The sequence below is a fragment of the Anomaloglossus baeobatrachus genome, chromosome 2 (assembly GCF_048569485.1).
Source record: "Anomaloglossus baeobatrachus isolate aAnoBae1 chromosome 2, aAnoBae1.hap1, whole genome shotgun sequence".
In the NCBI taxonomy this organism is placed as follows: Eukaryota; Metazoa; Chordata; class Amphibia; order Anura; family Aromobatidae; genus Anomaloglossus; species Anomaloglossus baeobatrachus.
The window spans coordinates 760,533,560-760,545,838 of record NC_134354.1 but is presented as its reverse complement, the minus strand read 5'-3'; the positions used below and the strand labels follow the sequence as shown (position 1 = coordinate 760,545,838).

At 42.6% G+C, this 12,279-nt stretch overlaps 1 protein-coding gene across 1 annotated transcript in view; it reads left to right on the top strand.

Moving 5' to 3' along the window:
- The window catches only part of LOC142292266 (high-affinity choline transporter 1-like), a 39,747-nt gene that overhangs the window by 21,864 nt on the left and 5,604 nt on the right, over positions 1-12,279 (top strand). Inside the window, exons 3-4 of the mRNA XM_075337498.1 lie at positions 5,449-5,604; positions 9,634-9,782. Coding sequence (XP_075193613.1) covers positions 5,449-5,604; positions 9,634-9,782 — 305 coding nt within the window. The remainder of the gene's footprint in view (positions 1-5,448; positions 5,605-9,633; positions 9,783-12,279) is intronic.

Genomic DNA, 12,279 nt, shown 5'->3' with positions numbered 1-12,279 from the left:
ACCAAACATTCTACATGAAAAAATATTACATTCCTACTGCTATACATTATACCTTACATACTACTATACATTACACAAGTAACAATCACATCACAAGACAATTCATACAACACAATATTTACAAAAACCACAAGACATTTTTCAAATTACACAATATACTGTAACAATACAATGATGCGAATGGTATCTTCAGGTTTAACATCACATCAGCCACAGTCTACCACTCCTACATTCCTCCCCTCTTTTACAATGGTTGTACCCAACCATTCAACAACCTATAAGATATCAATCATGTCAGCCAAAAAATAAATGACAGTCTCTGCTCCAGAAGGTGGATGATGCCCTTCCCAGAGCAGAGTCCATCAGTGGGTTTGGGACAAAGTCCAAGGGGCATTGGGGCATAGTCCATGGAGGAATTTTGGTACAATCTATGGCTGGTTGTGCAGGGTCCAGGGTAAATGGTGTATGACCCTCTCACAGCTCTAGTCCCTCAATCCAACAGGAAAATGTGCAACATGCACAACAAAACAAAGGAAGGGGTTATACAAACTTTGGCAGTCTGCGGCTATCAACAAAAGACAGTCCTCCTGGTTATGAGGCACTCAGTGACTTATCAACTATCCCCATTGAGGTTGCAACCAGCATAACAGGGACCTCCACTCAAGGCATCCAAGTCCACATCTTCAAGTGCACAGCCATGCTCACACCTATTTCTCCTTGGCCTCCTCTTTCCTCACGTATACAGCTGAATGGGCATCATTCAGGGTAGAGAGCCCTGATGGATGTGAGGGATAGGCAGGGAGTGGGGCCTTTAGTAGGGCCAAGGAAGAAACCAATGGATGCTCAACTAGTAGAGCCTTTAGCTTTTTGGCCTGCCCATGAGCTAGAGGTCAGGCTGGAATGTAGGCACCCACTTCTGCCTCTGGTTTGGGGGAACAGACAACCTTCTCCGCCAAGCCGTCTGGTGTTGCCTCTTCTTCCACCAAGTCCACAAACCTCCGCAACTCGCTACACCCCAGTGCTCCCTGATTGGGTATGCTGTTCCAGAGCCCAGTGCTCCCCAACCAGGATCTTTGATCTGTAATCCTCCTTACTTCTCCAGCTTCTCCTTACAAAATGGCACTGTCCCACTCACCCCTCAGTGGCCATTTGTACAGGTCTGAAGGGTGGGGCATTTACTGACTTTCCCTCTCGCTTCATCCAGGTCTTCCCATTACAAGCTGTGAATCTTCAAACAGGCGGACCTTCTCTTTCAACTTAGTCTGATGGGTATGGACAGTGGTCGTCATGGACTGGCATCTCAAGGTGTTGCATTTCTGTCAATGAGTATAGCTTCTTGAGAACTGGCCAGATGTTCACATCCTTCCACTTTTCCAATGCCCTCAATGGGCAGAGTTCACTTTTGGAGCTCTGCCACAGTCCTCCATCTTAAAGCCTATGCTCAGCACCATCTTTGACCTCACCATGGTCTCCATCTTCAACATTGCCCATGCCTTCCCCGCAACACTCAAATCTTACGATGGCAAGGCTTCATCCTGCCAACTATGCCAAGTGTAGAGTAATGCGGGGCGGTAGTTGTGGATGAAAGATTGACTCCAAATGTCCCGACATGCTACATGAAATACCTTGTCCTTGTTGGGTGTGAGAACTTGAGCCGTGCAGGCTGAGAACCCATGTAAACCGCGCATACTGCCACTGACATCGGCTGCCCAGGACCAAATGATGACTCACACTCATAAGAAAATCAACAGTTCACTTTAAACTACTCTTTACTGTATAGTTCATACGCTGTCAAAAATTTTACGTTGCAGATAGTGTGCACATATCTTCAAGCATGTTACAGTTTTTTCCAGCATTTTCAAACACAGTTCAACTTCCCACTGGATTGCAACAGTTCTTTGTAGACCTGTAAGTCCTAGCGCAGTCCATACCAGCATTACTGCACACACCGTAAAGGTCATCTTCCCAGCAGTCCCACATCGAGTCTACTTAAAGATTCCATCATGGCAGGAGTAAAGGTTTGCATTCTTGGACGCTTAGTGGGAAACCACTTGGGTAGTCAACTACATTCACATGCCAGTTAAGATTAAGCCAGTACCTTGACGTTTAAGTGGCTTAGCTACTAAAGTCTTACACCAGTAGAGGTAACCCGTTGACGATTAACACTAGAACTACTGGACTCGTGACACCTATATAGAAATACATGGTGCAAAGTAGTCAAAATGACTACCTCAGTAGTTCTAGTGTTAAGGGGCCTGGTTGCTTGGGTCTCGTCCTCTGACTCCTGTTGTGTGGAGCTGTTTCTCTCGAGGATCAGTCTCTCATTTAACGTTGTTCAAATCCTATGCTTCTGGCAGCACTCTAGGTTCACGCTATCTCACCTTCTGTCCCCTCTCTTACTACTTTGTTGCCACAAGCCACCCACTTTATGCAACCTTCACTACCGTCTGACAATACGTCTATCGCTTTTGCTCACTGGGTCTTAACAGATTCTTCTAGAATGAACCGTCACTTTTCCTTTCACTTGATCAATCCCATGGTGGGCTTATCCCAACACTTAACTGTCTCTGACCCTGCTGTCTGTTGCTGGGCAGAACTCTTACCAAATATCCTACATGAAAAATATTGCATTTCTACATATAACACTGCTACATATTATACCCTACATACAAAGTGAACATCACATTACAATACAATTCACATAATACAATATTTTCAGAAGATACAAGACATTATTCACATTACACAATAAAACAACACAATGAAGCATTTGGTGTCTTCAGGGCTAGGAACGCGATAGCCACAGTCCATCACACTTACACACTTAAAAACTAAGTATTAGATACAGGTTCTTAATTTTAAGAAATTATAGTAAAGGGCAAGAGATTGGTATTCATTAGTTTTCATCTGATTCCTGCTCCAGACAACTGCCTGATTATAGAGAGAATCACACTTTGACAAACTGGTCAAGGTCAATTATTACAAAGTTTTCCTGGATGGACACTGTGCTGCTCCTGGAGACATTTTCAGGCCCTGACACCTTCTACTGTACAGCAGGAGAGTACAACATTTTTGGTCTATGGGCCACATTGTCATACTCAGCCAATTCCAAGGAGATTTAAATTTGTAATTGCATGAATACATCACCAGAAGAAGATTTGAGTTTTTGAGGAGGATTTGGATAGTTTCTGTTTAGTTTCTGCTCCAAAAACTAAAAGTGAACATACCCTAAATTACTGTCACTTATGTACACAGGGGCTCCTAGACTGACCTTCAGGCTAGAGGGTCCCTAGCTATCCCTGTTCTGAGAGTTACCTCTTAAGGTAATAATGTCTGACCCACCTTCCTGGCCCTGTTCCTGACCAGCCCTGATCTTATATCCCCTCTTCCAACCTCAGAGGAGGGCCGGGAGAGGTGTGTGATAAAGCCAACAGAGATAGAGTTTTGTTTTTTTCCAATTTGTCTATCTAACAGCATGCTCACACAGAGATATAAGACAATAAGAGGTAAGGAGGAATATAGGAGCAGGGAGGAAACAACAGGACAACGGGAGGACTCAACAAGAATTCCAAGCACCACACAATATAATCACTAGCAGGACTGAGACACAACAGCACACAGACCAACACAGCGATAAACTATAGTCAGCACGGGAAGACAGATCCCACCATCTTAAAAAGGCAGGGAGCAAATGTGATAGGTTTCCAACAACATGTGTATAACATGAGAAAGAAGAGAAAATCTTTCAGCTCACCTTACCCCTTTGAAGATCTATTGCTCGGATGCTGCAATTCCAGACAGGGGAATATAGGAAAATAGAAAAATATCCAGCAAACTGATCTTCTAAAAATCCAGATTCTTTATTTTCAAATGATTAAAATCAAGAAAATGGTAGTACAATAAAGCCAGATAGCCATAATGTCGGAAAACAGACACGTTTCGGAAAGTTTTTAGTCCTTAATCATTGTTTCTGACTTGAGACTCGTGCTACATGGCGTAGTACGTCATTTCCTCAGGGTCATGTGTGATGGAAACACCAATATGAATTGATTCTATAATCACCATGGAGCACCTGAGTAAAAAATATAAATTTCTAAAAAGAGGAGAAAAACAAATATATAAAATCACATAGTGTACAAATGATAAAAGAGAGAGAACATACCATCTTAAAAAGGCCTAAATGGTTAATGATTCTGAGAAAAAAGGGATTATTCATTGTAACGAATTAACAAATCCTGTTTATTGTAATGAAATAACAAATGCTGTGGATGTTCATGCTGCAGAGCAGGAGTCCACAAGGGTTAAATATTAAACAGGATTTGCTATTTCATTACAATGAATAATCAATTTTTTCTCAGAATCATTGACCATTTATGCCTTTTTAAGACGGTATGTTCTCTCTCTTTTGTCATTTGTACACTATGGGATTTTATATATTTGTTTTTCTCCTCTTTTTAGAAATTTATATTCAGGTGCTCCATGGCGATTATAGAATCAATTCGTATTGGTGTTTCCATCACACATGACCCTGAGGAAATGACGTACTACGCCATGTAGCACGAGTTTCAAGTCAGTAACAATGATTAAGGACTAAAAACTTTCCGAAACGCGTCTGTTTTCCGACATTATGGCTATCTGGCTTTATTGTACTACCATTTTCTTGATTTTAATCTTTTGAAAATAAAGAATCTGGATTTTTAGAAGATCGGTTTGCTGAATATTTTTCTATTTTCCAACAACATGTGATCCCAGAGATAGCCAGCAGGCTAGCAGAGGTTAACTCTTGCTAGCCTGACCATGAATGAGCATACAGTTGGCCGATGCCCGAACCTGCCTGTGTAACTGAGAAACACCAGCGAAATCATATGGTGGAGTGTCAGAATTTGTAATGTGAACAGCGTCTGATGCCACCATGACAATTGGTGAGTTTTGAGCAAAGCTCCATCTGACAGTCCTTGAATCCAACACCAGAATTACCATCAGTACATGAGTTCAGCACCAGAGCAATCGTCAGTCCATGAATCCAGAAGTAGAACTATTATCATCAAAAATTATTTTTGCAATTAAGTTTCATTAAAAATGTTGTACCGTTTGCCTTCTTTAACCTATGTGTTGGCTATAAAAGAGACTGTAATATTTTTCCTGAAACCCAACTGCAATAATTATTTTAAGCCTGAATTAAATGCATTTAAAAAAAAAACTCCTCAAAGGTAGACAACACCATGATCCAGGTGAGGCAGCTATCAGTTTTTCCATCTTCTCAACCCTCCATTCGTATGACATTCTCTTAAAGATTGTGGTCAAGATTAGTGCCTAGTTAAAACATTGAAAACTCACCAATACTAATGCTTTGTGTAATAGTCCCACCAATTTGATATTCTATCGTATTAGCCTTAACCACTTCTATCAGATATGAATCTAATCTTTGACAATCTCATGTATTTTCAGGTGCACTTTTCTTTGTTAAGCCAATGAGGTCCAAAAATTATGTGACAATGATGGATCCATTACAAGAAACATTTGGAGATACAATGGGGAGTATTCTATTTATCCCACCACTGCTGGGAGACATTTTTTGGTTTGCATCAATCCTAGCCTCACTGGGTAAGTCATATATTCAAAACAGCTAGTTAAGGCTAAAGCGGGCTTTACACACTGCGATATCGGTCCCGATACCCACTAGTGTGGGTACCCGCCCCCATCTGTTGCGCGACACGGGCAAATCGCTGCCCGTGCCGCACAACATCGCCCAGACCCGTCACACATACTTACCTGCCCGGCGACGTCGCTGTGACCGGCGAACCGCCTCCTTTCTATGGGGGCGGTCCGTGCGGCGTCACAGCGATGTCACTGAGCGGCCACCCAATAGCAGCGGAGGGGCGGAGCTGAGCGGGACGTAACATCCCGCCCACCTCCTTCCTTCAGCATAGTGGCTGGGAGGCAGGTAAGGAGAGCTTCCTCGTTCCTGCGGTGTCACACGGAGCGATGTGTGCTGCCGCAGGAACGAGGAACAACCTCGTTACTGCTGCAGTAACGATTTTTGAGAATGGACCCCATGTCACCGATGAGCGATTTTCCACGTTTTTTGCAATGATGCAAAATCGCTCATCGGTGTCACACGCAACGGCATCGCTAATGCGGCCGGATGTGCGTCACCAATTCCGTGACCCCAACGAGTTCGCATTAGCGATGTCGTAGCGTGTAAAGCCCCCTTTAGTCATATATGGAGGACATCACCCACATCATAGTACAACTCATTAAGCCACAAGTCCAATTTTAGTGGGTAATTCCCCTTACTGAGTACCGTGTAGCTGGACAGGAAGCAGTAGCCCAGATCTTCTTCTGGAAACAGTCTTTGGTCTTCAGTTTTCAGTATTTGGTCTTCGAGTTCCTCTTGAAGTTGTTGGTTGGTATTGTTATTTGGTATTCATGTTCCTCCTTAAGTCAATGGTCTGTATTTGTTAATTGGTCTATGGGCTACTCTTCAAGTCGTTGGTTGATATTTGGTATTCAGTCTTTGGGTTCCACCTGAAGTCATTGGTCGGTATTTGTTAGTCGGTCTTTTGGCTCCACCTGAAGTAATCGGTTGGTATTTGTTATTTGGTCTTCGGGCTCCTCCTGAGGTCATCGGTCGGTATTTGTGATTCGGTCTTCGGGCTCCCCCTGATGTTGTTGGTCGATATTTGGTTGGTCCCTAGCTAATGTGTGTCCTCTCTTGCAGTTAAAAAACTATTGCCACTCAACATTATACATATATAACCTGGGTCTCACCTTCCCACACATGATAAGTTTTTTAACTGCAAGAGAGGACACATTAGCTAGGGACCCCAACGTAAGAAAATACCGTGACAAGGTGTTGGGGCTCTGTTGCATTGATCGATTCAATAGCTACATTTTTCCTTCTTCTTAAAGTTCATGGCAGTTATGCAGATCCCATTGTCATATTTTCTTTCCTACATATAGCTGTTGTATTTATCATGCCAGTATTCACACAGCAGTTTCTGCTTTACATTTATTACCCTAGCACTGTCACTGGTTTGCAGCCCTTCTCTTTATATAGGGAAGGGTTTTTTTAGGGTTTTTGCACCCAGTTCAGACTTAGAATGGTGTTCCAGATGTTATTTCTTAATTGGTATTTGTTATTCGGTCTTTGGGCTCCACCTGAAGTCATCAGTCGGTATTTGTTATTCGGTCTTCAGGCTCCTTCTTAAGTTGTTGGTCAGTATTTGTTATTTGGTCTTCGGATTCCTCCGAAAGTGATGGTCAGTATTTTTTATTTGGTCTTCAGGTTCCTCTGGAAATTGTTGGTTGGTATTTGTTATTCGGTCTTCAGGTTCCCCCTGAAGTCGATGGTTGGTATTTGGTATTCAGTCTTTGGGTTCCTCCTAAAGTCGATATTGCTCAGGCCTTCTCCAGGGTATGGTCTCTCCTTGATATGTCTGCGGGAATAGGGGTTATGAGGCCGCTCTGCTGCTCACATATCTGCTTCATTCCAAGTCTTGGCGCCGATGCCTCTTCTCCTTTGTTGTCCCGGCCTTTTTTATTTTGTAACTGCGCCACAGTTGTCACCTGACCCTTTGTCCTCTTCAAATTCTTCTCTCAAGGAGCACATTTCCCATTATTCAGTTCCCACCTGCTCTATCCAACCAACAGATGGCAATGTTTCCTGGTGAATATTGTGAGGTGTTGCTGCCTGTACAGTGCTGTCCAAAAGTATTGGCGCCCCTACAATTCTATCAGATAATACTCAGTTTCTTCTTGAAAATGATTGCAATCACAAATTCTTTGGTATTATTATCTTCATTTATTTTGCTTGCAATGAAAAAACACAAAAGAGAATGAAACAAAAATCAAATCATTGATCATTTCACACAAAACTCCAAAAATGGGCCAGACAAAAGTATTGGCACTCTTAGCCTAATGCTTGGTTGCACAACCTTTAGCCAAAATAACTGCGAACAACCGCTTCCGGTGACCATCAATGAGTTTCTTACAGTGCTCTGCTGGAATTTTAGACCATTCTTCTTTGGCAAACTGCTCCAGGTCCCTGAGATGTGAAGGGGGCCTTCTCCAAACTGCCATTTTGAGATCTCTCCACAGGTGTTCTATGGGATTCAGGTCTGGACTCATTGCTGGCCACTTTAGTAGTCTCCAGTGCTTTCTATCAAACCATTTTCTAGTGCTTTTTGAAGTGTGTTTTGGGTCATTGTCCTGCTGGAAGACCCACGACCTCTGAGGAAGACCCAGCTTTCTCACACTGGGCCCTACATTATGCTGCAAAATTTGTTGGTAGTCTTCAGACTTCATAATGCCATGCACACGGTCAAGCAGTCCAGTGCCAGAGGCAGCAAAGCAACCCCAAAACATCAGAGAACCCCCGCCATGTTTGACTGTAGGGACTGTGTTCTTTTCTTTGAATGCCTCTTTTTTTTAACTGTAAACTCTATGTTGATGGCTTTTCCCAAAAAGCTCTACTTTTGTCTCATCTGACCAGAAAACATTCTTCTAAAATGTTTAGGCTTTCTCAGGTAAGTTTTGTCAAACTCCAGCCTGGCTTTTTTATGTCTTGGGGTAAGAAGTGGGGTCTTCCTGGGTATCCTACCATACAGTCCCTTTTCATTCAGACGCTGACGGATAGTACGGGTTGACACTGTTGTACCCTCGGACTGCAGGGCAGCTTGAACTTGTTTGGATGTTAGTCGAGGTTCTTTATCCACAATCCGCACAATCTTGCGTTGAAATCTCTCGTCAATTTTTCTTTTCCTGCCACATCTAGGAAGGTTAGCCACAGTGCCATGGGCTTTAAACTTCTTGATGACACTGCGCACTGTAGACATAGGAACTTTCAGGTCTTTGGAGATGGACTTGTAGCCTTGAGATTGCTCATGCTTCCTCACAATTTGGATTCTCAAGTCCTCAGACAGTTCTTTGGTCTTGTTTCTTTTCTCCATGCTCAATGTGGTGCACACAAGGACACAGGACAGAGGTTGCGTCAACTTTAATCCATGTCAACTGCTGCAAGTGTGATTTAGTTACTGCCAACACCTGTTGGGTGCCACAGGTAAGTTACAGGTGCTGTTAATTACACAAATTAGAGAAGCATCACATGATTTTTCAAACAGTGCCAATCATTTTGTCCACCCCCTTTTTTTATGTTTGGTGTGGAATTATATATAAGTATTTGGCTTTATGACAATTTATTTTTTCTTCATTGAAGACAAATTAAATGAAGATAATAATACCAAAGAATTTGTGATTGCAATCATTTTCAAGAAGAAACTGAGTATTATCTGACAGAATTGCAGGGGTGCCAATACTTTTGGCCAGCACTGTATCTTCTGTTCACCACCCCTTACAGCTCCTGGAAGAAGATAAGGTGTCCAGGAAGCATTGTATTGCTGTTAGCCTGCAGATTAACCATAAGTCTGCAGGATAATATAATTTTCTGAGGTTAGAGGTTCCCTTTGAAAAAAAGATGCATATTAAAAGAAGGATTTGTTGTAATTCAAATATAAGCAAAAATCACCGAAAACTAGAAAAAGAAGACAGTAATGCAGTAATTAATTGTGCCCTCTATGCATCCATCTGCAATATTGGTAAGAATAATCTCATCAGTCCTATGTTATCTCATAGGAGCCACCGTCAGGGTTATTCTTGACGTCAAAGGATACTTATCTATCATAATATCGGCCTGTACAGTCATTCTGTACACCTTACTCGGTGGCCTCTATTCCGTCGCCTACACAGATGTCATCCAACTACTCTTTATGATCGTCAGTCTGGTGAGTGATACGTGAGAACAATTCTGATTTTGTAATTTGTGGATTTGGAATCCTATGCCCTACTACTATAGTATCTAAACTTACACTATTTATTATCTACAAGCTAAAAATGGTTAAAAATGCACTAAATAGGAGATAGGACCAAAGGTTTTAAACAGTTTGATGATCAACAATATTTTGAGCCAAATTGTTTGGTGCAAATTTTGTAGAATGTTTTAGCCCTTTTCAACATCATCTGGTCTGTCCTGAAACAGAAGGATTTGTACCAGACTACATCCACAGAAGATCTATGGTTAGTCCTCCAAGATGTTTGGAACAACCTCCTTGCTGAGTGCCTTTAAAAACAGTGTGCAAGAGTTCCTAGGAGATTGGATGATGTTTGGAAGGTCACAGCAAATTTGGATGGGATTTAGATTTCTCTTTTGTTCATCCACTTTAAAATTTTGGTAACTGCTAAAAATAAACTATTAACACTTCTATTTTTGAAAGAATTCTTACTTTGCAACATTTTTTCCAAACTTACCTTAAACTTTTGCACAGTACTGTCTAAGGCTAGCGCCACACATCCGTGCTGCCGGCACGTGTTTGTCATTTTTTACACGTCCCGGCGGCACGGAGACACGTTCAGCAATGCTACCCTATTGTAGCAGGCACACACACGTAAAACCACACGGAACGTGTGTCCGTGTGCGTTTGTACGTGTGTGCGTTTTTCAAAGCGCTGACATGTCAGTGTTTTCTCCCGCAGCACGGGTGTCACACGGCCCGCACCCGTACCACACGGGTGTAGTGTGGATGCGGTCCCGTGTGACACGCGCCGGAGAAAACACACATGTCAGTGAAAAAAAAACAAAACATTTACTCACCTTCTCCAGCCCTCCTGTCTCTGCCGCTGCTGCCTCTTGCTGCCGACCGCCGCTCATTATTCTCATTGAATATTCACTTCACTGCCTGGCAGCAGCAGCAGCGGGGAGACGGGAGGGCTGGAGACCGAGGATCAGCACCGCGGACAGCAGGAAGGACCAGGTGAGTATGATAATTACCGGTTCTACGTGTGCTATCGCGGATAGCACACGTAGAACACACGTGTCACGCACGTACCAGAGACACGTACTTACCTGCACGCAACACGCAGGGAAAATACGTGTCTCTCGGCACGTGCGTGAATTTCACGTGAGTGTGGCAGAAGCCTAAGATGACATAGGGACTGTTGGCTGTCAGATCCGCCACAAACATGAGATTTGCACAGGTTTTCCCCAAACTGAAATTTATGAAGCGTCTATTAGACATCGACATATGAAATTATTGTCTACCGGTTATGTGGCAGCCCTAAATGGTCTCTATTAGAGCTCATCAAATCTTTTGAAATTTAACTTTCCAAGTTTGAGGATTTTCTCCCAAAAATTTGATTTGCAGCGAATAGCAATACTGCTAAGCCTCTAAATTGATCTGAAAAGATGTGTGTAACCCTCTTAGGCAGATCATTCTGTGCAGAACATTTACTCAAACTGACGGTGTCACTGTCAGAGGTAGCAGCATCCTGTTTTGACTGAGAGGGGTGTTTCACTATATATGCCTTAACATTGTTCATTTTCTCCATACTATTACATTTGCCCGACACAAAAAAGTCCAATTGTAACCTTGTTGGTTTTATTGCTCAGACAGCTTGTGCCAGTGGTGGTTGTGTTGCCTCTGCTGCAGCTGTTCGCAGCTCCCACATTCTTGGCAGTGGCAGGGCATTTCTTTTGCTTTACACTGCCCCATCCATTGCCATTGCCACTTTTTTCTTTTACTATACATTTTGTAAAACACTGTAATACAGTTTCTCAGCCCCTATTAATTCAATATCTGTATTATTCGCAGACTCTTTCACTCTCCTTTTGTTCTTCAGTGCTGTAGTTGTACAATATGTTTCAGCCTGGTGTATTTGTCCAAAGTTTCAAGGACTTTCCCTTCTTAGCTCTATTACTAAGCTGACATTCACTCACTATTACAAATCACCCTAAAATGGCTGCTGCATTCCCTGCCTTGGCTTTTATACAGGCTCCTGATTGGCTGCACTATAACATGTGATGTGATAGCTGCAAAGTATTATGTAGAAGCCCATATTGAAGCACTAGAAGTCATATGTACCTTCTTTGATTGATGCAGTTTTCTGCAATGTGAAAAATGGCGTTGGGCATCTTTTTGGCCATTCCCATATTGTTTAAAGAGAACCTGTCAAATGTAATATGCACCCAGAACCACAAGCATTCTGGGTGCATATTGCTAATCCCTGCCTAACTGTCCCTGTATCTAGTAGCATACATAAAAAGTATTTCTAAAGATACTTTATGCTATGCTAATGAGCTCAGGAACTAGTCGCAGGGGCGTTATTTCCCCCAAGTAGTCCGCCCTCTTAGCATGTTAGCACGCCCACAAGGTTGCATATTGGACCTGACAGGTTCCCTTTAAATTCACCCAGACCTGTGAATTTCCTGACATTCAATATAAATTTG